Genomic DNA, 27,528 nt, shown 5'->3' on the forward strand with positions numbered 1-27,528 from the left:
TCCCAACTTTTTCGTGATAATCAATTTTAAAATCTGATTGATTGCATGCAAATTTAATACTTTTAGCACTAATAGTCTTGGAGATACAGCCTGGTTCAATGTGGTACCGCTAGGCCCTTAAGAGGTCAAAAATCGAAATTAAATAGGCATTAGTAATTTCACATTTTAATGCCAGAAACGTTTCAAATAATTCTATTTTGCACAATAAATTATCAAAATTACTCAAAAACGTCAAATCTTGCTTAAAAAAGCAAACTTTTCTGAAAAACGTAATTATAAATATTCTTATTAGTTTAAAACTCTCAAAATCCCGAACAATTTACAATAAATAACAAAAAAGTTCGTTTAGTATTGCACTACCAGCTGGTACCATATGGTACCGCTAGGCGTTAACGGGTTAACACTGAAATAAGGACGTGGCTAGGAGGGAAGCGTTTTCAAACGGACGATGACCTTCAAGACAAAGGCAAAATTCATTAGAAGTCATGGGCAACAACATCCTACGAAGAAGGCTTGGTAAAGCTTGTCCACAGGCGTAACCAATTCATCAATCGTCGAGGCGATTATCTCGAAAGTGCACCACAAGTGTGCTCAACATTTAACAATTAAATAATTTTTAATCAATCACTTCGTCTTCTGATCATGACTCATCGTAGGGTGAAAAAAACGGCCCTCTTGTAACAGAAAAAACAGGAGGGAAATATGACAGAAAAAACCGGAGGGAAAAACAGAAAAAAAAATCGAAGAAATAGGGAGAGGTATCAGGATTTATTCAATACTTGATTGTAATTACTCATTCAATAACTCTCTCCGTTTTTATTTTTGACGAATACTTTCGTTATTTCACAGTGTACAGCTTCGGCCACCACCCCCGAATGAGATGGGAGAAGTATTTTCATAGGCGAGTCCAATATTGGATATATAAAGAATACCTAGAGCGAGATTTTCTACGAGTAATGTTCGGAGATAGAACGTCTGTATTTCCTCTACTCCTTCAATTAAATAGGATATTTGGTCAAAGAAGCCTTTTCAAACATAAGTAAATTACGCAATAAACGGTGACGTAATTGACAATTCTTTTGCGCCTCTAAGGTCACCCAATCTTTATAGATGAAAACATTAACAGCGAGCAGCGGACAATAAATTTCAGTAATGAAAACAAGATGACGATTGAAATCATATTGTAACATACGCCATGTATCGAAGAATGAGATACATAAAATAAATAACAAATATTTTTCAAAAACACACTTTTAACAAAGAGTCAAAATTGCCCTAAAAAGTAAAAGATATGCATTACAACACTCGGATAATGAAGCGTGGATGCTGATTAGGATTAAATATTAATATTGCCTGCCAATCCTTACTCACTTATAAAATTCTTCTACACTCATTTCTAATTATCCTAATCAGCACTCACCATTTACTCTCCGAGTGTTGATAGCATATCTTTTACTTTTTAGTGCAATTTATACTGTTTAAATTTCCGGGGAATTAATACTGTTTTTAGAAAAAGCGGAATTTTATAATCTATTCTATTTAATTTTATTTTCTACTTTTTGGAGTTGAATCACGTAATCGATGAAACAAGAGCTTATGAAAGACTTTCGAGCAAAAAATACATAAGGAACGCCATCTTTTAAGAAAATTCAAAACTATCTTCGGTACGGAAATTTAGTTAATGCATTAGAGTACCATGGAAACATGGAATATTTAAAAAGTTTTGTTAAATGTTGTATTTTCATCAGTAGCAAGCGAGTGTGCAAACTTTGTAGCGGATCTAAAAGTGGGAGGTTGGTTAAAACTCGATTGCAAGATTCCATTGACGATACACACACAGACACAACAAATTAAGAAAAAGCACGTGTATAAACACTGTTTGCGGATAAAGAACAAATACTATATGCATAAAATCTTCTAGGGATTTACGCCGGTTCAATTCGTTGTAAATCATCAATGTTTCACGTTTCATCGTTTATTACCGGTGGAAATCCTGAGAATATTACACACAAATAATTCGCAATACGGAAATAATTATTTCATATTCTATATACTATAGCTTTACATTTATGCATACGAATTGATACCAATAAATGGTGTTAATTTGAATACTTGCGGTAGATATGAGATCTGAACAGTTGATCTGTCCGTGTGCTTTAGTTATCCACTAAAAATCTCAGAAAGTTCGTAAAATGTTCTCGGGAACGCCACCGGGTCAGGAACTGCAAAAACTTCCGACGTTTCGATGGCCGAGTCGGACATCGAAACGTCGGCAGTTATGCAGTTCCTGACCCGATGGCGATCCCGAGAACATTTTACGAAGTCTATTCGCCGAGAAAGCACTACATCTTTCTTAATCTCAGAAAGTTTTCAAACAAAAAATGAACACGGTTAGATGAAGAGTCCTGCTCAATATGTTTAATTCGACATTGTTTTATGGCCAGTTTACTTAAGCTTGTGAAGTTAAGTGCGCATGACCCCAAGCCAAGTTATGTAAGGTTAAGATGTTAAGATCAGTTATCATACCCTTATGAGTGTGAAAATATCTAAACCGTGTGCGGAATAATTTTATTGTCATTGAAATAAGAGTACTCTGAATAAAATATTTCACTTTCTTTATTGCAGATTCTACGAGGAAGCTTAAGGATGTTTTGGAAGAATTCAGTGGCGATGGCAAATTGGCCAAGCACAACTTGGATGGGGTAAGTTAATTTTAAACTTGTCCTATAATTATGTTTGAGTATTAAATTTACTTAGCTAAGAAAATTACAGTCACTGAACCGTAAAATTTTATCACCATGGAAGCACAGACTTGCTTCCTAATAAATATGGCAGGAGAGAAACTTTTAAATGCAATATAAGCATCCGGATGGGTAAAGGAGCTTCACGCCGCGTAAGCTGATGATCTCCATAGGATTAAATACCATATGTTGCATAATAAACGCATTAACTTGTTCAGCCCAATAGGCACAAATATCTTTGTTAATAGCAACTTTAAAGACCATAATGAAAACCTACCACATTCCTTGCGAGATTTTTTGATTTCCAAAAATTCCAGGTTCAAAAAGATCTTACCAAAGATAAACTCACTCCCTGCCGATGGTAACCATGAGAACATAATTTAAGATTGGTCAACGGGTAGATAATTACCATGTAAAAATTCTACGCATTATTGCACGCATAATTAGAACTGGATTCTTTATATGATTAGTGTTCCTCGGTTTATTTGGAAAAATATAGCCAATTAATTTTAAAATTCAACTTATAGAATAAGCACCAAAAGAAAATTACATGCTCTTCTTTCCTCCAGTAGTTAAAGGAATCCAAAAAAGGGGATTTTGGTACTTGGTTTTTCTGAAGGTCTTCCAAACGATGGCACAATTTCGAATATTCAAGAAAATATCCTTATTGTTAAGAGATTATTTGGGCGATTTCAACGCGCTAGGAATCCTTTAGTACTCATATATTATTCTTAGTCACGCGGCACTTTCTCCATGGCACCTATCATTTCTAAAGAGGGTCATTGCATTTTTGTTACAGGACGTCGACTTTGAAGGATTTCGAGCGTTCATGGACGCTTATCTGGAGGTGGACGTCCCAGAGGACCTTGTCCGACACATGTTCCTCTCGTTTGTCAAAAGACCCGGCCTTGACGACGAGACCAAGGAAACGGGGAAAGTAATCAAGGTAAGAGCTATAAAATGTCACCATTAAAATAGTCAATAACTTTGCTTTACCAACATTTCACCACACCTTTTTCAGCATTGCGTTATTTTAAATTTGTCAGTTAATTTTTCGTCTCATTCCGTCTCATTCACGTTTATAACTCAATGCGTGTTTTCCAACAAAATGCTAAAATATAAAATTTTTATGGCATAACTATGGTCCCAAATTTTATCAATATTTTTCAAAATAAATTTTTTCTCTGAATTCTTATTTTTTCAATAACTTTGTCAAAATCAATAAACGTGAGGAACTTGAAAATCATGCTCATGAAAATGCTCAGTCTTTTCTTCAGCCACAGAACAGAAAATATATTTAGCTCAACAATAATGAAATACGAAATATAACCATAGAGTAAGTATATATTTACTCTATAAGAATATACTTACTCTATGATATAACCCACTTAATACTAATCAGGAGTCGCAAAAATCGAGTATTTTTCAATTACGGATTTATTTCCTATCCACCGCACAACGCGATTCGACTCACTGAGTCGTAATCCGGTGCATAGTGGAAGACTGCTTTTTGTTTTAAACCCATTATAACCCAGTGTTGCTCCTAAGCCATATCAAAAATGCATAAATTTTCAGCTGCATTTTGGAAAAATATATAAACTATGTAATATATTGTGGTGTAAAGTTTAATGATGAAGCATTTATCTTCCACGATAATAAAGATTTCGTGCATATTTTTCAAGTTCACAAAATGAAAAACCTTGAAATTTGATTTCTCCCAGAAGCAGCTCTGGATTAGAAAGATTTAAAGGTGAATTTGAATAAGGAATAATGAAATAATAAATAAGGGCTGAATACGTTTTTACTTCGGGAAAAATTCATCGAGTTTTCCGAAATGTTTAATAACATGAATTCTGCGGAATAGATGGTTTTTACAAGGAATGAAAAGTATGAGCAGTGTACTGCAATTTTACGATTTAAAAAATTAAGATAAATCACGATATAACCAATTAGGACAGTATCAGGACCGTACTTATACTTAGCACATCAATAATTAAACGAGAGTTAACTCACTCGCCGGATTTTTTTTATTCCACTGGAGGAGGTCACTTTCCTAAAAAAAATAAGAAGGTAAAAGTAAACCAGACGTTCCATCATGCAAGCCTAAAACGATTAGGGTGCCGATAGCAACGAAAGTTCTTAACAAAAAATCAGATGGATAATTACTAAACTAACTACCCTCACTGACCCAAAATGTAGTAGGGACATACTTCAAAGAAAACCTAAAAATTCCTAAAAAAATTCCGACAAATGTGTTTCTTTTATAATTGAAATCCTATCTTGGCCGCCCTGCGAGATAATTCCAGGGCTTTATAATAGCTAATGCTAAAAGTTAGCGTCACGGTCGAGTTGTATCACCCAAAAAATGAATTTGCAAGTTAAACAGAATTTTAAGAATAATTTTTGTTGACACATCAAATTCCAATCGTCGTTGTATTTCATAATATTTATCGTCAATAAAGGCTACACGTGCGGCAGAAAATTTATTTTGATTAATTTTTAATAAGTTTTAACATAAAATTCATTAACTTTTCTGATCCAAGGGATACCCAAAAAAATTTGATATACAGTTTAATTGATGAAAAAATAATGAAAATTTCTCGTATACCGATGTATTGTTTATATTTTACGAAATTTATGAGATATTATGAGTAAAAGTAGAGCAGGGAGAAAATTATTTAGGGCGTTAGATGTCCGAAAACGCTACGATAACTGGGTAATATGAATACCTACAGAGAGAGATATTATAATCACAAATGTGCCAAAGACATTGATTGATATCGGAATAAAATCTTTAAAAATATTTAAGGCAAAAATTTGTTATGAAATATGAAGGGAACAGATTTCATTTTAATTGATTTCACTTTTAAATATGACATATAAAAATTTCGTAAAATATAAAAAACGAAAATATTGGTTAAACAAGAAATTTTCTTCATATTTGAATGCATATATTTGAAAAATTTTATATATCCGCTAGATCAGATTAATCAGTAAATGTTACGTTAAATAAAAAGTAGTTTTGATCATTTTGTGCATCCACCAGCAATAGCTAAAACTAAAATTATTTTACAATTATTAGCGCCTAATAGGGCTACAAATAAATTCTGTTTTGCGAATGTGAAGTCAATCGATAAACCAGGTCGGTAACTAGATAAATATGTAGTTATGATAGTCAAAAGACAAGTGAGTAACTTGTGTGGGCTAGAGACGGGCTAGAATAGTGATAAGCATAGATAAGGAGCCTCAATTGCTTCCTCAAAGATAAAGCCTTCGTTAAGGTACTCAGCGTATGTACTGGAATAAATTATTGCAACCAAATACACCCCTTCGAGCTCCTAAGGTTCTATACATATGTCATTCGAAATAGGAAAACTTTACCATCGGGCACAAAACAAAGCTACCACTAACTACTATCACAGGAATAAGTAATTTTAGAGTCTAATTTAGCAACTAACACAGGAAACTCTATACACAAAGGCAACCAATTTGTAGGTAATCATAGGCACTCAGGCAAAGAACATCCGACTCGCTCCAATATTGCTTTAATACAAAGCTCATTCGTGAGATCCTTTGTGGATAAACAGGATTAAGGTCACAATATCCAAACAGAGAGGAAAACAGTAACGCATAGATGGCACTGCTAAAATTTGTATTCCACTTCCGAAATTTCTCTCCGAATGCAGAGATTAGTTCAGAGAAATGTAAATTTTACCTCACGATAAAATCAAGAGAAAGAAATAGTAAATCAAAGCAATACCAAATCAGTAAAATTGTAAGATGTAACCCGTTCATGCGGAATGGTGATTCAATTCACTTTGTTTAAAAGTACTTAGTTAATTTAAAAAACAATGAACCCACCAGGATGAAAAGGCGGAATAATACAGAGGTGCTCGCAAGCATAAAGGTAGGTATGAAGGGAATAACGTTTAGCTTTAGCTTGGTTACGAAGGGTCCTCAAGCAATTAACAAAGGGAGGTAGCAGGTATAAATTATATTCATAATTATAGGAGGTATAAATTTCCAGGTACCAGAATCATCCTCAACATATCGATTTATGTAAATCGTTATTCATTATTTTCGTGAATATAGGCTGTATAGAAAGTTTTATACAGATAATATACCTTGCCAAGCATATATTTCAATCATGAAGTTATGTGATTTAATTTCAATAAACTTTTTCGATGAATAAATTTTATTAAAACCGACTTTGAACATACCCCCATTGAGACTTCGTTTTGGAATTTAGCGTATATTTATCTACTGATCCAAACATTAATGGCTTGGATCTGGTAATTCACACAATGTAACTTAGCTTTCAACGCGCCTTTAATTACGTCAGAAATTAAAAGGATTGAGATTATATATACCCATTTCCCTGAAATATTTAGAAAGTAACAATGCTTAAACTTTTGCTATTAATGAATCCCAAAACGCTATAAATTAAAATGATATCCCATGCTCCATTAAGTAAGGTCCGGAAAATATTCTCTAAACATTTTTTACGCCGCTTCCCTTCATAGATGTTTATTAGAATGATAGCTATTTGTGTGACGACGAGGTCAGTATCGTTATCTTTGCATCATTCAGACAACCGTACATTGAATTTAAAGGTAAATTACCGGCTTGGCAATAATTATTTTTCTGGAAAGACATCAAGAAATAACTTTGCGGCCTTCTAGGTGTTTCTCAAATGATTACGTCACAGATAGCTGACGACAAGTTATTGAGTGCGCTGATTTGTAAACACAAATTATGTTGAGGAAAAAGACTGAAACAAAGACATCAAGAAAATATTCAATGAACCTATCACAATGAGAAATACTTGGATTGTAATACTTCTATTCTCCGAAAAGACACAACCTCACGCAACATCGCATATCAGTAAATTTTCTGAATCATACATTTTATTCCAAAATGTGATTCATGATCTATGCCAAGACTAATGCTCCCTTGCCAAAGCAGTCATAGAAACAATATTTTAGCAAATTTTATTATTGAAGTTTTTCCACGACAGATAGCAATTATCCATTATATTTTATTGAATTTATTACACTATTAGTTTCAACATTTCACACCATCATTGAGTGAAAAATCAACAGTTTTAGATCACCTGAGCGATGTATAAAACGTTGACACATAGTTGGAGATAATTAATTTGAAGTTGAGGAAAAAGCATTTCTCCATCAACCGTATAGTAATCTTGAGATTTCATACAATCAAGCCTAACCAATCATGTCACGTTTTATTTGTAAATGAACGAACATGTCACATAAATGCAATTCCTAGTTTGCAACGCTAGGAAACTAATCAATATAAATGACAGTACAATGTATGCCAATGACAGGGCACCGCTTTACCACATAGGCGTCACATAGTAATCGAGTATCATGTAATTCCCTTGAAATCATGCGTCAGTCTATGTATCATTCCTCAATGTTTGCCTCTGCGAGGAGTGATGAACCCTGCAAAGGCTTCGGTTCCTGCCCCATATTCCATTGTCACCCAGATGATGAGGTCTTATCAAGGCCTGACCGATTCATGCAAGGGCAGGAGTGTAGTACCCAGAAGTAGGGCGTGTTGCGCAGCAGGGCGTAATGTGTACGTGTGACCCCGAGGACGTGTGGGGTACTGCTGTGAAGCTGACGCCACTGCGTCCAGTGAGCGGGTGGACATTGCAGCAGAAGGGCAATTCCTCTTCCATCAGCCGAGTACATTGCGGAGTAAAAGCGGTAAAGGGGGATGAGAACACAGGCATAGGAGAATGAGACCTGTATAAACCACGTGAAGGTAACATCAAGCCTGGATCCATCCACAATTTCCCAATGCATAGAGCGTGCTCAAAAGCGCCACTAACCATGTTAACTTGATTTGAAATTCACTTGAAGACAAAAGCAAACTAATTCATATGATATAGAATGACGTCTTGGAGTATGGGTCTGGGAATGAAATACAAAATTGTTTGCCGACGTTTCGATAAATGTCTAATAGACTGAAAAAGACATTGAAGGAAACGCAGTCTTCGGAATTGGTCAATAAGAATCATCAGGCCTGTAACATCAGACAACTGTCTCCTTCAATTACCTCTTTTTTCCTTTTAAAATTAAAAATGTTTTCCTCCCCCTCCTTCCAGCTCCTTTTTCAATGGCTTCCCTTTCAATAAATCTCTCTCTCCTCTCAAAAACTCCTTGGCAACATTCCATCAGTATTCATTACACATCCACATCACAATTAAATATAAGCATGAAATAAATAACAGTAATCACAACATAAACATAAATATCAAACGCTACAGGCTCATCACGTGATCTCGGATTTTGCCCATTCGATCTTGGTTTCTTGCGCAGCAGTCGATTTTACCTCTTGCTCACATTTACTCCAGAGTGTCGACGCACCACACCACTGCAAATTTTCCCACCCCTATCAATCTACTCTAACCACCGACTCGGGCCTCCTGCGGCTACCCACCGCGGAACATACACCGCGCTAAGTTACGATCCCTTCCATTGCACGCTCGAGACTAATATCAGTTAACTTCACCCCTGCGAGCTGATGCGAGTGCGATGCGGGGGGTGAATGACGTGTGGGAAGATTACCTCCCATTGAAATAGGCGCACCACATTTATTTCACACAATACCTTAATTAAATTTTACAACATTAATTAACCAGTAATGCTTTCAATGTAGGCACTGATTATTTTTTTAATGTGTTTTATGCATTTGCCTTTCATTGACCTCGAGCGGTTTCAGTGCATTGCTGTCATTATGAAACGGAGCATGACAAAATGCGTTGCAATCGGTCGAAGTCAATGAAAGTCACTCATGTAAATGAAAGGTAGAGGCAATTTTCCACAATCTTCCATTTCAATAAAGTCAAACTTCTACTATATCACGCCTGAATCAGTTGAAATAATGTGGAAAATACAGCTTGTTCATTCACGACACGTTTATAGATTTTCACGATGTCAACGATTGAATCTACTTTTAATGATTGTCAATTCAGTATGTAAAAAAATGAGAAAAATCCATTGGAGTCACTTTTCCGATTCATCCGTACCAAGCTCATTAAATTGTGGAGATAAGAACTCTTATCTTATATACTAATTGTAAAATATTCCTAAAAGAAGCCAGAGAAACTCACAACCGCTTATCTCGTTGAAGACCTACTAATATGGCACCCCATGCATAATAAATTCATGAAAATGTTATCCTTATATACACTAATCGTGTTATTCTATTTGGACAGCTTTCCTCTATAAGTTGGCTCTTCTTACGGCAAATTAACTCCATGGATTGATCTCCATAAACGATATTTGCTGCATCAGTACAATGGCATCCCTCGCGGCATCCTTAGATTTTCTAGGAGGAGATGAGTTAGCTGTCTTACTGATCAATAAGAGTCTTCCCCGCAGGGAATATTGAAGAAAACTCCCATAGTGCCTAAGCACATTTAAGCATACCATTTCATATTTATCCGAAGGCAAATAAGCGGTCAGCAGACTCACGCTTTTAAAATCGATAAACATTCCTGTGTCTCGGAATTTCAACAGACAGCACCATTAGACTAGACCTCACTTGTAAGAGAGATTATTCCCGTCGAACAATTTCCCTTAAAGGGACGTATCACTTCCATAAGACTGGTCAATTTTTTCATCTCTTTTCGAGAAGAATTATTCGATCATAATATTTATCGATGTAAAAAGGAAAAAACATATGATCATGCGTACATGTATTCAGGCGTAGTTTGCTCTCAACGCGCAAGTATCGTTTCGTGCAACTCAGTGCTACAGGTACACTAACATAGAAAAATTAATTTTTTTAAACGTTAGTTCTTCAACTATGTTTATCCTAGCAGATATTGTATAAAATAATAGCCAGGAAAATAGGGAGCATACACAGAAAACATAATTAACAATTATGTTCTGGACGGTTGGTCAAATAACAATCTTGCTATCATTAACCTTGAGTCCACTTCTAACTCTTTTATTATAGCATATTCTCTAACAAATGGATGTTAATCCGAGAAAATTCAAGCAAGTTGCATTCACGAGAAGGAGAAACAAGGACAATCGGTTATACATCTTGCTCGGGGAAAATATTTCCAACTTCAACAACTTACAATACTAGGGCGTTAATTTCACAATGAAACTTGATTGGGGGAGACCATATTGATCAGGTGGTAGGGAAATCATTTAAAACTCTGCATTGGGTTATGAGCAATATAAAAGGGAGTAATAAAGAAACCAAATAAATGGCCTACATGAATATGGTTCGGCCTGTACTAGCATATGCTACTTCGGTGTGGGATCCCCATTGTAAATATGAATCTTTAAAGCTTGATAAAGTTTAGCGAAAGGCAGCCAGGTATACTCTAGGGAATCATTGAAGGGGGAAAGTGTAACAGGTATGCTAGGGTGTTTAGGATGGGAACCTCTAAAAGTGAGAAGAACCATTAATAGGTTATACGGGGCCATTACTAAAGAACGGGGTTGGAAAGAAATAGGTCTAAAGCTGGAGTCAGCTTACTATATAGGAAGGAAAGATCATAATTTCAAAGTTAAGTTAACAAACAGAAAACAGACATTTAGAAAAAAATCCTTCCTAAAAAGAGGAATAAAGGAGTGGAACAACCTACCTGAAGTTATTTTTAAGATCTTCCCCGCAAATGCGATAATTTTCAGGCGTAAGTGTTCATCTTTTATTGGTTAAGTACATAGTGGTTTATTAGGGAGTGTTTGAAATTGGGTTAATTGGGTAAATTGTTCATTTGTTAGTTGTATGATATTAGAATTTATCTATTTTATGGAGTGTTTGAAATAGGGTTATTTGGGTCAATGTTCAATTGTTAGTTGTATGGCATTAGAATAAATGTATTATCATTTACTACAGGTGTCTCTTCTGTTTCTTACTTTGCTATTAGATAGGTAGGCATTATTCATGTGTGTAAATCTAATGCTGCCACCAGGTACTTGCCTACTTGCACCAATATGTAATAATAATAACAATATAATCTATTGACTCTCCCCGCTAGTGCGAGGAATGAATGACATCTAAAATCCCCTTGTTCTGCACTCTGTTTCCTTCATTACTTGCTCGCGTTTCTCTTACTCTAGGACGACTAAGAAAAGGTGTGAAAATCGAAGACAATTTAATGAAATAGATTAAAATATTGTTAATAATTTATTTTGCAGGAGATGGCGGCGGTGACGTCAGCTACGGCGTGCGCCCCGATAACTTCTCATACGACCCTGGCGGCCCGCAAGGGAGGCTCTGCGCCTAACCTGATCGGGGTGATCGAGCACCCGGCCGCACCCTCGCCGCCGCCACCGGCACCCGGCCTAGCCGAGAGGATCGCTGGATTGTTGTCGAACACGCTGTCCGGCCACCACCATCACCATCATCACCACCTGAGGGGCGGTGGGGCGAGGGGAGGACAGGGGTCGGCCGAAGGCAGCGGGGGACGCGTCGACGGCATAGGGGGAGCCACCGGACTGGGAGGCGGGGGCAGGGCCAGGACAGGTGAGTGTCACCGAAATACAGTAGATTCCGGTTAATTGGGACATATCGGGACTTGTGCACTTTGCCCCAATTAGGCAAACTATCCTGTATATGGGTATAAACTAACGTTTAAATAATGGAATGAAGACTAAAGAATTTTTATAATGCTACATAATTATTACGGAGGCTTCCGCGGTGAGTTGATTGGTGATAGTTTTCCAGGTTTACACCGCGTTGATTCATGTTTTTGCGGACGACAGTTTCGGGCGCGTTCCAGCTCCCGTCTTCGGGTCCCGAAGACGGGAGCTGGAGCATGAATCAACGCTGTGTAAACCCGGAAAACTATCACCAATGCTACATAAGTTTATTAATCTATTAATTTGGCGAATAAATCAGCTAGTTTAGTTAATTTAGTATCATTTTTAAGAATTATAACAGTTTAGTTAAAAATATTTTTCACAGCCTCGGGCGACGCTGAATGAATGTCTTTTAGTAAGTCCTATTAAAGAAAAGTCCTATCATCTTGCGGGTAGTATAACAAAAAGGGCTTTCAAAATCGGGCAAGAATAGGAAAATTTGTGAAAAATAAGAGTAAATCTAAGGAGGAAAATATAAAAAAATAGTATTCTGAAAACAAAATAATTTAATTTCGTCGCGAGTAAAGAGTCTATGTCGCCGACTCATGGCCCAATAAATCGGCATGTTGTCCCAATTAAGCGGAGAATACTCTGGGATATCCCTCTATTGGGTTCTATTCTTCAAGATCTGCCCCAATTAAGGGGCTGCCCCAAGTAACCGGTGGACCCATTTAACGGAATCTACTCTATATTAATAAGTTGCGTACCGGGGTATTTAAAGGTAGAGTAACGACGTATCTGGGTAAAGGATTGAGATTGAAAATACGCTTAAGTTAATGCGGAATGCCTTTGGTTTAAGCATGGTTAAAAAGCTAATATGGTAGGCGGAAGCTCTCAATATTAGTGATTTTTTAAATTTTATTTTATTCCCAAACCACCGAATAAGGCTCATCGGGGAGTTCAACAAATTTAACAACCAAACGTACACGGCCAACCATGCCCTGGAGAGGGGAAAACTACCCAGGCGGGACTCGAACCCGTGACATCTTTTGGCACGCGAGGACTTTACCCCGGCGCCACAGATACCGGCATTAAATTAAGCATTGCAACATTTCCCCGGGGTTTCTGCGAACGCGAGACGTTCTGTTGTAACAACAACATTAATTAAATGCATTTTGTGACTTAGAGCAATGTAACACATAGAAGGGGGAACTCAAAGGCAAATGTGGCATTTGATAATGTTGTTATAACTACGAAATACGTCGTGTTTGAATAACTCCTGGGGAAACATTGCAATGTCTCACTTAACTAATGAATATATAATATTTAAAATATAACTTTATCTAATTAAATATTACGATACGTCCATTCATAATAAATAATGAGCAGCAATTGAAAACATACTACCAAATAATTGTAGCATGCTTATAGATTGTATAAGTTAAGCCAAAATGACGAGAATCTTCATCCGTGCGCAACGAGTTAATAGTATTTGCTCACTTTTTGGAAACTGCGTCAATAAAAATCTGCAGCAGCCAAAAATACTAATGTCAAATATTACGCCAAATAGGACACACCATCATCACTCAATCGGTCTACAATCCTGAAAATGGTTTGACGCAGCTCTTTACTCAATTAGCAAACAACTTGTTGTAATTCACGACCTAAACCAATTAATGAACAGGATTATTGAAGCTATCATAACCAATGAGGTTTAAAGAAAAGTGGAGGCGCCATACAAATCCGCCATATTGGTCGGCACGATGTTTTGGTCGGTATCTGCCTTACGCTGCGCTGGTGACTGCTCGAATGGTGAAGAAAACAAAAAAATATATATTTCCTCCTCGACAATTTAATATTTTTACCTCCTAAAGACACAATAGTTTCCGAGTTGGATTTTACTGCTTAATAAATCATCATCTTCTGAGCAAGTTTAGCGTCGAAGTCGACTTTTTAAAGCTGAGATTAATTCACAAGACACTCATTAAAACTACAAAAAAATTTTACAAACTGATAACTATAAGAGCAATAGGTATAATTAGTATTCTCAGTTTCTGCGATGACTTTTCATCATAAATATCGGTCAAAGTATGCTATGCTTTCAACGAAATCTATGCTTAAGCTTACGGGCACAGCCGGGCATGTTTTGTGCCGAGTGGGCGTGGCCTAATCCTTCCCATGCACCCCCATTCCAGCTTCAACTTTTCCCCAGAGACCTTACGGATATACCCCCTTCACTTCCTTCTAACCTCCTTGATCAAACCATTATTGTTTTTTTGCCGGCCTCGGTGACGGCGGGGTAAAGTCCCCGCCGGCGAAACCAAGGGTCGCGGGTTCGAGTCCCGCCTAGGTTAGTAACCCTTGCCCGGGGCATGGATGTTTGTAAATGTTTCGATTTGAATTAGATTGTTAATTGATGTCAAAGTATGTAAAGGCTGAATAATGCTGTTTTCGGAGGTGTGGAAATAGTAAATAAGAAATGCTAACTAATTTTGGGAAAAAAATTGAGTACTTTTTGGGATTTTGTCGAGCGACTAAGGTCGCTCATATTGAAATTTATAATTATATAAAAAAAACTTTAGTCAGAGATTCACCTAGAAAGAAGCTGCCTTGGTTGTGTCACTAGTAGCGTACCTAACCGGGGTATTGGAGAGATCCGGGTTCGAATCCACGCTAGCGATTTTAACGATGCGAAAACAATGAAAATGATAGTTAATATAAAAATTAACTTGGCTAAAAACGATTTGAATATTTTCATGGAGACCTTTGAAAACCATAAACCACCCACTGCAATGAATTTTATGGAAATACTTAGTGGAAGCAAACATATACATGTTTTATTGATAGGGAATGTCAATTAACAATTAGCTCTTTTCCACAATTTTTGCTATAGTGAGTTTTACTCTAAAACTCTTATTTTATAGGAAGACTTTTTGTTGGAGTATATGCTTTTTATTAATAAAATCTTGATGAAAGCGCACTAGGCGATAATATAAATATGTGGCCGATCGAGGCGAACGAACAAAAATTGTACTACTAAAAACATAGACACACGTAAAAAAGGGACACTCACAAATAAACGTTCATAACCTCAGCGGATAAAGGCTCAACGGTAGTCGTTCTCGACAAAGAGAAATATGTGGCGGAAGGTTTAAGGCAACTGAACGACCCGACTTCCTATTCTCCCCTCCCCAATGATCCCAATCCCAAATTTCAAAAAGAAATCTTCTCCTTTCTTAAAAATTTTGGCCCCGCAGAAGGACTAAGCCCCTCCGATATTAATCTTCTATCACCTGCCGATTTCACCACTCCACAATTCTATCTTCTCCCCAAAATACACAAACCCAATAACCCTGGCCGTCCCATTGTGTCTAGCCGCAATTCCCCAACCGAAAGAATATCAGCCCTTCTAGATCACTACTTGCAACCTCTTGTCACCACCCTCCCATCTTTCATAAAAGACTCCTATCATTTCCTAAGCATACTTAACTCAACCCCTATCCCTACCGGTACCAATCTCCTAATGGCGACAATTGACGTCGTTTCACTTTATACTTCCATTCCCCACCACGAAGGCCTCAATGCCCTCAACTACTTTCTTGCCCAACGCCCTCAGCCTCACTCTCCCTCCACCAACTTCATCACCCAATTAGCTGAACTGATTCTAAACAAAAACGCCTTCAATTTCAACGACACCATCTACCTACAGAAGCGAGGAGTCCCGATGGGAACCAGAATGGCCCCAGCCTACGCAAACCTCTACATGGGTCACCTGGAAAACTCTTATTTAAATTCCCAAACCCTTAAGCCTCTCCTGTGGGTCCGCTTCATCGATGATATTTTTTTACTATGGGCCCATGGGCGTGACTCGCTAGACACTTTCATTGCATCCCTCAACTCCACCTCATCCGTTTCTTTCACTTCATCAATTTCTGCTTCCTCCCTTACCTTCCTTGACATAAACATCCGCCTTGAAAACAATACCTTCAGCACCTCCATCCACAAAAAACCCACCAACCATGAACAATACTTGCACTACACCAGTTGCCATCCACCTCACACCAAACACGCAATCCCCTACTCCCTATCAGTCCGTGCCCATCGCAACTGCAACAATTCACCATCTCTTCAAAGAGCCACACAGAACCTCCATCATGCTCTCCTCAAACGAAAGTATCCAGAACCCCTGCTTAAAAAGAAAATACTCTCTCCCTCCGAACAGTACACCCCACGCACCAAAAAAGAACAAACCAGGAAACTGAATCTCACCACCACATTCTTCCCGGGCTCTCAAAAAATTAAAAAAATATTAAAAGATCTGTACCCTATCCTAAGCAAAAACAAAATCACGGCTGCTCTTCTTCCATCCTGCCCCTCCATTGCCTACAGAAGAGCACCTAACTTAGGTAATATTTTAAAATCCACCCGCCCCCTCCTACGGCACGCTCTGCCCCCACCTTCCTCCCTTACTCCATGCAACCGCCCCCGTTGCAAATGCTGCCCCCTGCTACGCCCCACCACTTCACCTGTCATCAATAGATCCTCCTCCACACCGTCCTGCACTTCCTTCAACGTTGTATACAGGCTATTTTGTAATTTTTGCCCCGCGTACTACATAGGAGAATGTACCACACCCATATCCATCCGTATGAATAACCACAGGCACTCCTGCAAAACTCCCCCCTTTCATGAACCCATCCCCATTCACACTTCCTCACACAACAGTACCTTCGACCAATGTTTTTCCCTAACCTTCATTGAAGTTTTGCCAGAGAGGGCAACTATCATCGAGGTGAGGACGAGGGAGATGGCCCACATCTGGGTTGAAAAGGCGTTTGAAACGCCCGGGCTAAACATCGCCCACTAAAAGCCAAAACAAACCCTACCCTCCCTTTTCCCCCCCTCTCCCTTTCCCCTTCTTCCACCCCCACTACCTCACCAAGGAGGGCGACTGGAGGAACTTACCCTGCCTGCAGCAGTTCACCTTCAGCATTGAGGATAGCGGATCAATCCGCTGAAACGTCTGAACGTTTATTTGTGAGTGTCCCTTTTTTACGTGTGTCTATGTTTTTAGTAGTACAATTTTTGTTCGTTCGCCTCGATCGGCCACATATTTATTTCTTTTTATTAATAAAATATATATGTAATTCCAGCGTTCGGAAAATTTGTTTTTAGATTTTTCAGGCGCCAGCGAAAATGTGGCATAATTTATATTTAATTCCTGCTTAACTTAATTAACTGCCAGTCAGGTAGCATTTTTACCCTCTGATTTCTGGCTTTTTTCCATCTGCCACAGCACCGTTGTCCTCGTCCTTTTTCTATGATATGTTCCTATGCCTTTCTTTCCTTACCTCTGAATTTATTTGAATTTTTACGCTTAATACGCCGTGTGAATGAATGAAGTAGTGTATCAGCCATATTGGCTTATTTCACTTGGGCTCAGCGTGCCCCGAAACGCATGTTCCCGTCTCTTTCCTGCTATCGTGTGAGTGTGTATCTTTCCTTTCATCCTTGTGTCCTCGTCCATTTCTTCTGCTGGTGAGTGAAGAGCTACCCTAGTGCCATCTATTGGTTACTCTTGTGGGCCAAAGCAAAGGGATTTTTCTTTGTAAAAATCCCCGCCGAAATCATGGAAAATCTAAACTACCAGGTAGCGCAAATGGAGATAATCTTTAAAAGCGATAAAAATTATGCTAGGAACACTCAAATATTAAAATTAAAAAATTAAGAAAAATCAAGATATCAAATTAAATAAAATATTCACGGGGAAAATATTCTGAAATATATATATATAACTATATATATAAGGAGTGAGACGTTCAAATATCGAAGAAATACCAACGCGCGTGACGGCGAGGAATATTCGGCTTTAAAATTTTAGAGGGGAGATATTTTTGCAATTTCTTTTTCGGCATTTCTGACATTCTTTAACTTTCCAGGCACAATGGAATCCCTTGACATCGGTGGTATCGAAAAGATTTAACCCCTGTTTCCTATTTTTTCGAGTCAAATTATACGCGTAATTTTCCCTCATATTTTCGAAACGCTTCTTCAAAAACATCGACGAGAAAAACATATTTTGGCACCCCCAGGTGGTAGAAATGGTAAATGGATGGAAATCTGATTAAGGGAAGAAACTTAAGGGATGAATAACTCATTATATATCAAGTCTGAGTAAGCTGTTACTACGAGAAAAACTCACTGAATCTTCCAGAATATCGAAGTTCTTCGAAATTTTCGATAACATTAATTTTGAGGAGTAGAAGGCTTTTATGAGGGATAAAAATTGTGATAATAGCACTTCAATATTACAATTTTAAAAATTAAGAAAAACCACAATATCAAATGTGTTCCATTATTCATGGTGCACAATCTGAAATGTATGTAAGGAATGGGATGATGAAGTATCAAAGAAATACCCACGCAAACGACGATGAGGAAAATTCGAAATGCACGTTTTAGAGAGAGATAATTTTCAGGTTTATTTTTTTAAGCCCTGATATTTTATGAGTTTTCAGACTCAAAGGAATTCCTTGCCTTAGGCGGTTCCCTGAAGAGTTAATCCCTGTTTCCAATTTTTTCGAGTCAAATCATATGCGTAATTTTTCCTCCTGTTTTCGTAGTGCTTCTTCAGAATCATCCTTGGCGGTGTCCAATGGTGTCCAACCCCTTGTTTCCTATTTTGTTTCGTGGTTTTCGAGTCAAATTATTGCCGTCATTTTTCCTCCTAATTTCGCAACGCTTCTCCCGAAACATCCGCGAAAAAATATATTTTGGTACCCTCAGGTGGTAGACAAAGGAAAGTGGATGGATATGTCAATTCAAAATAAGTCACCTCTGAATAAGCTGTTACAGCGAGAAAAATTCACTGAATATTCCAGAATTTTTTTTCAAAAAGAATAAAAAGTGTATTTTAGTGTACTTCAATGTTGCAATTAAAAAAATCAGGTAAAATCACGATATCAAATTAAGTCAAATAATTATGTATGACTAGATTCATTCCCGGCGAATTTGCCGAGTTTGAATTTTTTCTATTCAAATATTCATGGTGTACGGTCTGAAAATGTCTAAGCATTGGATTTTCAAGTATCAAAGTATTACCAACGCGAGAGACCATGGGGAAATTCGAAATTCACATTGTAGAGGGAGATAATTTTTCAGTATCTCCGAAGTTAATGGTTTGAGGCGTTACTTTGTGGAATTTATACATATTGAATGAAAATTAAACTTTGTTTCTCCACATAAATCCAATAGAGCATCCATTCGATTTATCACATGAATCTATTGGATTTATGTGGAAAAACAAAGTTTAATTTTTATTCAACAATATCTCCGACATTCAATGACTTTCAGGACACAAAGGAATCCCTTGACTCTGGTGGCCTCGATTGGAGTTTCCTAATTTCAGTTTCCGTTTTCGAGTCAAATTACTGGCGCAATTTTTCCTCCCATCTTCGCAACGCTTCTTCAGAAACCTCCGCGAGGAAAATATATATTGGCACCCCCTGGTGGTAGAGAAAGCTACGCGGACGGGAATCTGATTAAGGGAATAACCTTAAGGGGTGAAAAGGGCACAGAGGGCAAAGCTGGGGGTTAAAGGGTTCCGCCCGCGGACCGTACGGTGTCACAACCTTAATTCCCCAACCCCGCGCCACCTCATCACGGAGACTCCTCTTAATTAAGACCTTCCCCGTTATATGCGGAAATCGTGTTGAGATGCCATATCTCCGCTTCCTAACCCTATGTCTCCACCTCGCAACCCACCGTCATCTGCTTATCTCTCTTTCCCTCCACGCCCTCTCAACAAAAGGGTCGCTTCAGGAAGATACGCTCCGACTTATTTCCCCACCACTTCCAGTCTTATTCGGCACTCGAGGAGCACATAAAGTTTTGCGCCGCCAGCCCCTACTAATTTATAAGAGAGATTTCTTCGCATGATTGTTCAAAAGACTTGAGAAAGTTTACGTCCCGTTTTCCTGCCCGAGGGTGAGCTGAAGTCCTTGTTGAGAAAAGAAAAAGAAATGCTTGAGGTTTCCACGGTTTGAAGATAAAGTTGATAAATAAAAATGAAGTTGACGATCATTTTCTGATCGCTATTAATTACACGTCCTCATTCTTTAGCGTCAGCGGGCACATCTTTTCCCTGAGTTTGCATTTGCCCTCAAGAAATACCTGAAAATCTACCAGCAGTAAGGGTCAAATTATCTACCGAGAGGCTTGCTTAGTAAAACTTTTCCATAATTATAATCCGAGGTTCCGAGGATGGGCAAATTTATTTAATCTTATTTGTTTATTAATATACTTGCCTGTGGCGTAGCCAGGGGGAGGATTCTGGGGGTCCGGGACCTACGCGAAATATAAAAATACAATTATTTTCCTTTTTAAAGAAAAAATATTGAAAAATTATAAATTTACAAAATATTTCTTTAACAAAAGAGGTTTTTTTCGATTATGAAAAGTGTTAAAATTAGTTTAAAACCCTCTACTTAGTACTCTGTTTTTTCAAATATTTTCCCCCTGGTTTAAGACCTCCCCCTCCCGAACGAAATTCCTGGCTACGCCACTGATACTTGCGTGATTTCGGACGACACATAGCAAAATTCCATTATTTTACAATAATGAATGAATGATCAGAAATTTGCTATTGTGTCACAGAAGTTTCAACATTTGGTGTTACTAGCAAAGCATAAATCTCATGTTACTGGCGTTACCTCGCCGAAATAAGTAAGAAAAAGAGAAATATTACTAAGCATTTATTTAACTCTAATTTTAGAGTCCTGTCACTAGGGTTTCGAATTCTAAGATCAAAGGTATTCTTATTCAAAAACAAACGACGGGAAATCTCTCCGAATTATTACTAAGATTCAATGGCAATTCACATTTCCCCTCTTTGTTGCCAAGCAACTTCCTGCGAAATTTACCCGTAACTGATAATTTTCAGAAATGAACTCCGTGAGCTAGCATCCAACTTTTTGTTTCAATCTCAAAAGAAAGTCCATAAACAGAACGTTCAGCTCGGCATGGCTCAAGATCCCATCCCAAAGGGCGAGTCTTCCTCAGCTCAAGCGGCGTTAATCAAAAGAAACTTCCCCCGGCAAGCTATCGGGGAAACCTCCCTAAATTATCACTTCTCCTCTGTTTTTCCAATATCTTTAAGTATACTTTCCTGCACCACAAGGCCCCTCTTAGTGAATTAGAAAACTTCGTAACGCTCCGAAGGTAAATTACCCTATCTTCATCCATACAGCCGACCTCCAAGTCATAGCTGAGGGTTAGTTTTTGAATGAGTATGATATTTTTGCTTAATTCACATGGAAATTAAAATGATAAAATGCTGAAGTTAGGAAAATAGCAAACTTTCCTTTCCATAACTTAACTTTTAATCGTCAACCGGTTTCAAAACACTATATCATTTTCAATACTAGCTCTCACTACGTTTGCTGTAGTTTTCACTACATGCTTGTATACAAGAATGTAACTGCAATGAAAACTACAGAACTAGTTTACACCATAATGATACAAGGTTAAGGCCTCAACAATTCAGTGCATGATTGAATGGGTTTTAAGAACTGTAAAAATGTTAGTATTTCTAAAATGTACTATGCACCTACTATTCACGCATTTCAATCTCGCAATTCACGGTAACAACGTACCTAGATACTAGCCTCTTATCCACCCAAAAACAAATTACATGGGTGGTGCTCTCATCACATACATGCGTAAGATAATAATCAACATATTATCTAGATAAAGAGAGAGGTTAACGTTCCCTCGGGTTTCAATCTGAATGGGAGAATCCATCTCACCAAACGTGACGGACCTCGGAACGTTGGAAAAGATGTATTCTTTCACCAGGATGAAGCACTCTATCAGTAAATAACCACCACCATTTCTTTCTTTGATACCGATAACTAAATGGCTCAAGTGGGTATTTTTGAAATAAAATGTCAACTGTCAAGAGAACTTTGCTTATCGTTTGCCTGAGTTCATCAAGCGATAAATTAATAGGAGAGATATTTTGCCGAACGGATAGATAGAGGAATTCGTTTTTCTCCCGAACTATAAAGGACTTATATAAAAGGGTGGTTTCCTATTATTTTTTTATTGCCTAAATCGGAAGATTATTACTCCTGGAGTACGTATTTCACGCATTTAGATTTTCAAATGACGATATCTATTTTTCGCGAATAATGAAAAGTGAAAATTTTCAAGCGCGCGAAAACGCGAGGCGTAAGTATGAATGCCGGGAAATCTCTCCGTGTGACGTATTTCTGGTTCCCGCTGCCCCCCTGTGAGGTGACCTTGAGGCGAGTTGAGCGCTGATACGACGCAGGCTGCTAGCGGGTAGCTGAGTACCCTGCTGGCTGGTAGCGCTTGGCTTAAATAAGGATTATTAATACCTTATCAAATGAAGAAAACTTTCCGACCTTAGCCAGTTTTAATAAGTGATTATTAAGACATGTTTCCCTGAGCTTTGCGCCTCATGCATGCATTGGTAACCTCAGACGTAGTATAACTCCTATCTTCTCGTATAGAAACTAGGTCCCTGTGACGTCACGTGGAGTGGCATCGCATGGGCGCGAATCTGGCCCTTTTCAAATGAGGATAAAAATGGACCATTGCCATTCGTCTAAACCGGTATTTCTAAAACGAAATAATTTGTATATTATGAATACACTAATGGTGGGTAACGAATCGCAATCAATGCCTTTCGTTTTCTTTGATGAAGGAATCTACCCTATTGCTAGTCGTAATTTTGTTTCAGCTTTTGCTTTTTATACGTAAGTGGCTGGAATCTAGAGGTAGTACGTAGGTGCACATCTAAAGAATTAAATTGTAACTAACTAAATGACGGGATTCACCACCAACATGAAAGTAATTTATGCCATTGCTTTCAATTTCTCCCAATTTTTTTTCTTAACATTAAGTGCGGAAAATTCATATTCTCTCCCATATAGCTTTAGCTAGTTTCCAGCTTGATTAAAATTTATTCAGTACTTTTTTTATTACATTTTTTAACCCATCATAGAACGAGACGTATCCACGAAGGTAGTTGGCTCAAAGTCTTTTAAGTGCCTAAAAATAGATATTATGGTAAGTATCTAGTTGCATAAATGCAATTACCGCTTAATGGTTTCTGCTTGTGAGTACATTGCGTGCGCGATAAATGAAGCAATAAATAGGAGGAATTAGGTCGCAAAAATAAGATCTTGAAGTGGTTTAAACGCTTTTCCCTCCAACTCACTGGTGTGGCATTCATCGTACAGCTAATATTTTCCTCTCGGTCTACCTATTGAAACAATGCTATTCGCAACACAGTTACCTCCGCTCCAGCTATAAAAAATCGTTTCTCCTGAATGAAATTCAAGAAAGAAGTAGGTAATAGTCAATTCTTAGCACGCATGAGCACGAGGAAAGAAAAACGAAAACCAACCGCTGAGAATCTCACAACATTTTCTCGCAATTTACAAATTTAGTACGCATGAAGTGCTAGAGAGCAAATATAAATGAAACATGGGTATTTATAAAAATAACTCTTCAATTTAATTTAAATTCAAGGTACTTTCCGATTTGCACCGGACACGTTTTGATTTCAACCAACGCATTGCACAATAGCTTAATCATTTAAACTACGTCTATTTTCGCCCAAATAAACAAGTACATATAATCACGGTGAAACCTGTCTAAAGCCGCCACCTTTCTCGAGTGTTTCCTATATTTTATGAACGGCTATGTGAAAGAGTAACCAAGCCTGGCCGTTTCTAAAATAATACAAATTACATATACAATTCAGATGTAACTCCAGAACTATTTTCGTGGTCACAAATTAACTTTAAAAACTACTGGATAGCCACTGTAACAATTAGCGGCATGTCTTCCTGGAGATACCCATAAAAAATATTGTTCATCCAAGTGTGAATCCAGATCACGAGGTACGCAAGTCCTACACTAAGCTCCAACTAATGTTTGCACAAATTTCGAACCTAATTTTTTGCACCCCAATAGCTATTTTGGCATTCCAGCCTCCTACTATCTCTTCTATTACCCTGGAACTCCGAAATTTTCCGCCAGAAATACTTAAATCCATATTTTTTCACGTGGCTCCGGAGCACCTTTCGTTCCGTTAGGTACGGATACCATCTCAAGGGAAATCGCTTGCTTCCTTCCGTGTTTATGACTGCTTTTACGACAAATATATAAACCCAACCTCCTCCAATGCGACACCTTATTCACCATGCAAGTTTCTTGCATGTTTGATTCGCAGTAAAGGCAACACCACCGTGTTCAAACAGCGCCGTAAACGTATCATAAACTCAAGTATGAGGTCCGTTGGATCGCTTTCTTCTTTTTTCGGGAACTTTATTGTCGATAAGATGAAACGATTGCCTGAATCGCCCGACGGACCGGCTATGAGATTGAGCACGCAAAAACATATAATGTGGTATAATTGGTGGAAACAAGAGATATTCACGTAGACTTATAGAAAAGAAAACAAGCGATAAGACATAATTGACTGCGGTAAAGGCTAAGCCAACGGAGCAAAGACAAAGAGTAACAGAGAAAATAATTTGGTCGCACAGCCGCTAGGAAAAATACATATTTGTCATTTTTTACTTACCCGGTTCAAAATGAGATATATGCCTCGGGTATGTACGAATTTAAATTGGTTACACACGTCTTATCTTTAACCTAACGTCAATTTTATCTGAAAATAATGGAATGCCGGAACCTCTGGCGAGTAAATTTTAAAATTCAGGCTGATAAACTTGAAAGAGAGTAATTAGTGCTAATATTTTAGCGAGCAAAAATTAATCATTCCCCTCAAATATAAGAAACTTTAAAATATAAAGAGCTGGGAACTGTAGTCAGGGTCAAAATAGACAAGAGATTACCGAAGTTAGTAGAAGATATGGCGACTTCGAGACACAAAACTATGGCATGGAATATGAACGCGTAATCAAGCAATCTCACCGAATAATTCAGAACTCGAGGATTAAAATATTTAGAGCTTCCTAATGAATCATTATCGATTCAGACTAATGCTGTGATTGCATATTAGTTCCTACTCGCTATGCTTTCAAAGCGTTTTAATTATTCCATTAACAGTAATTTTACCACCTTGAATTGCGGGCTGCTATATCGTTTCGCATCGATTATTAACCTCAAATTACGCGACGAACGTATAAAGGGGCGCTTCCATTATTTCAATTGTTCCACTCAATTTTAACAATAAATTTTATAGCTGGACGCGATTGATTCAATGATTCATCGGTCAGGAGTTAAATGAGAGAATGGCCAGAACTGACGACCAACTGCAAAATTTAGATGGTTTCCGCTAAATGAAAAAACGACAATACTTGTCTATGCAAGCACCACCTCGCCAGAGCCTCAGGAGGCTTTACCTATTGAAAATCTTTATATGATTTATGTGTAATCCAATTACACATCTCATCATGCTGTAACGTATAATTTACCATTTATTTAAACTTTATTTATAATATAATATTCACTTTAAATTTATCTAATTTGTAATTTAAAATTTCGTAAATGAATACCTACCCAGTGACTAGATTTTATAACTATAATGCTATTTTTATGGGCTACACGCGTAAAAAAATATAAAAAAAAGTACAATGCGACTTTACTGCACTCTCGGCTAATTTCAAGAAAATAAAAGTAATTCCTCAATTTGGACCACGTTGTTTTTGCATTCAACGGGAACTTTAGGCTTCAACAATTTAGGGTCAAAATATTTGTTTTGGAAGCCCCTCATTATTCCTAGTGTAATATAATACGCGGTGTGCAAAAAGAATTATTTTCTGTAAGACCAGCTTCATAGTTAAAAGAAATTCAAGCGTAAAGAATTATTGGCTCAGGTTTTATATTTGGCTGAATTTATTGGTACTTAATTCCAAATTAAATTCGGTTGTAGTAAACACTACTAGGGCACGTAAAATATAAATCATCAGCTTAGTTATAAACTAGAAATAGTGAAAAAGGGCGGCAATGTTATTATATTGAAAACGACTAACCACGGACCCCAGGTAGCATTTACGGAAAACTAATTTTAAAAGAGTGCCCTTAATTTGCACGAGTTTCTCCAGCAAGAATTTTAGTCGTGAAGAAAACACCTTAATACTTTGGAAACGGTACGTCAACTTCATAATACACCTACCTGAGCATATGTTTTTAGCGATTTAGAAAATATGCACTTTAACATTCAGCTGAGTCTCGCCTGACGTACGTATGACCATGATGAACTATTACGTATGAATACACGGATCATCTTGAAAATGATGACCATCATTATTGGAAAATGTAAAAATACTTATAAAGACTCGATGCATTTATTTTCAATCGCAAAACTTTTCCTTTTCATACTAAATCATTCGTCATTTTTGATCATTTTTTGCAAAAGCTACTTCGGTACTGAGGCCTGATATGCTGCGATATTGTGAAAATTGTTGGCAGCAAAATATTCAGTCGGATCTTGAGTCAGATATTCCGAAGAGTCACTTTATTTACACTGTAGATGAACCAAAAGCAAGATGATAATCAATTCCACATTCTGAAACATATAATTTTGAAAAAACTATGTGTCATAAAAGCTGCGTAGAGGAATGGCGGGTCGCAGTTCAGGCAGACTGTAAGGGAAAAAGAATTCAGGTGCGGCTCCTATTACGGAAACAAAATAGAAAATAGAATAATCCCAGTATTAAAATAATTTTAAAAATTTACAGGAAATGCAATACGGCAGGGGAGGATAATGGGTAGGGCGACTGTCCCCACCGGCGTTTTTTCTGAACAAATTAAAAAGATGGGAATCACTAACGAGCTTATCCAATTTAAGTCTATATTTCACAAGCTTAATTTTTTTTTTAATATTTGATGAATATCTAAAAGCCACTTGTCAACGCATATCAGACCTCAGAAGCATTATCACTATGTGAGGTATTGCATACAAGTGTCGCGGGAATCGTCGCTCAGATCTGGCTGTGGCACTATGGATCATATCTCTCAGGAGTTTAGTATCCATGGAAACTAACCATTATCTGTGTATAATTTATCACTTTTGCTATGTCGCGAGTAATCGGTGATTTGTTACTAGCTATAATACACTTCCGAAAGATTGCAGCAGAAATCATAAATTTCTGGAATGAAGTCAGAACCCGCTTGCAGAGGGTAACTTGCGCCATTGCCATTATCTTTTT

General features: G+C 37.6%; 1 protein-coding gene across 1 annotated transcript in view; it reads left to right on the forward strand.

Annotated features, from left to right (window-relative positions):
* Positions 1–27,528, forward strand: part of LOC124164960 (diacylglycerol kinase beta) — a 651,622-nt gene that overhangs the window by 538,587 nt on the left and 85,507 nt on the right. Inside the window, exons 3-5 of the mRNA XM_046542198.1 lie at positions 2,626–2,702; positions 3,541–3,687; positions 11,933–12,260. Coding sequence (XP_046398154.1) covers positions 2,626–2,702; positions 3,541–3,687; positions 11,933–12,260 — 552 coding nt within the window. The remainder of the gene's footprint in view (positions 1–2,625; positions 2,703–3,540; positions 3,688–11,932; positions 12,261–27,528) is intronic.

This window comes from Ischnura elegans, chromosome 9, assembly GCF_921293095.1.
Source record: "Ischnura elegans chromosome 9, ioIscEleg1.1, whole genome shotgun sequence".
NCBI lineage: Eukaryota > Metazoa > Arthropoda > Insecta > Odonata > Coenagrionidae > Ischnura > Ischnura elegans.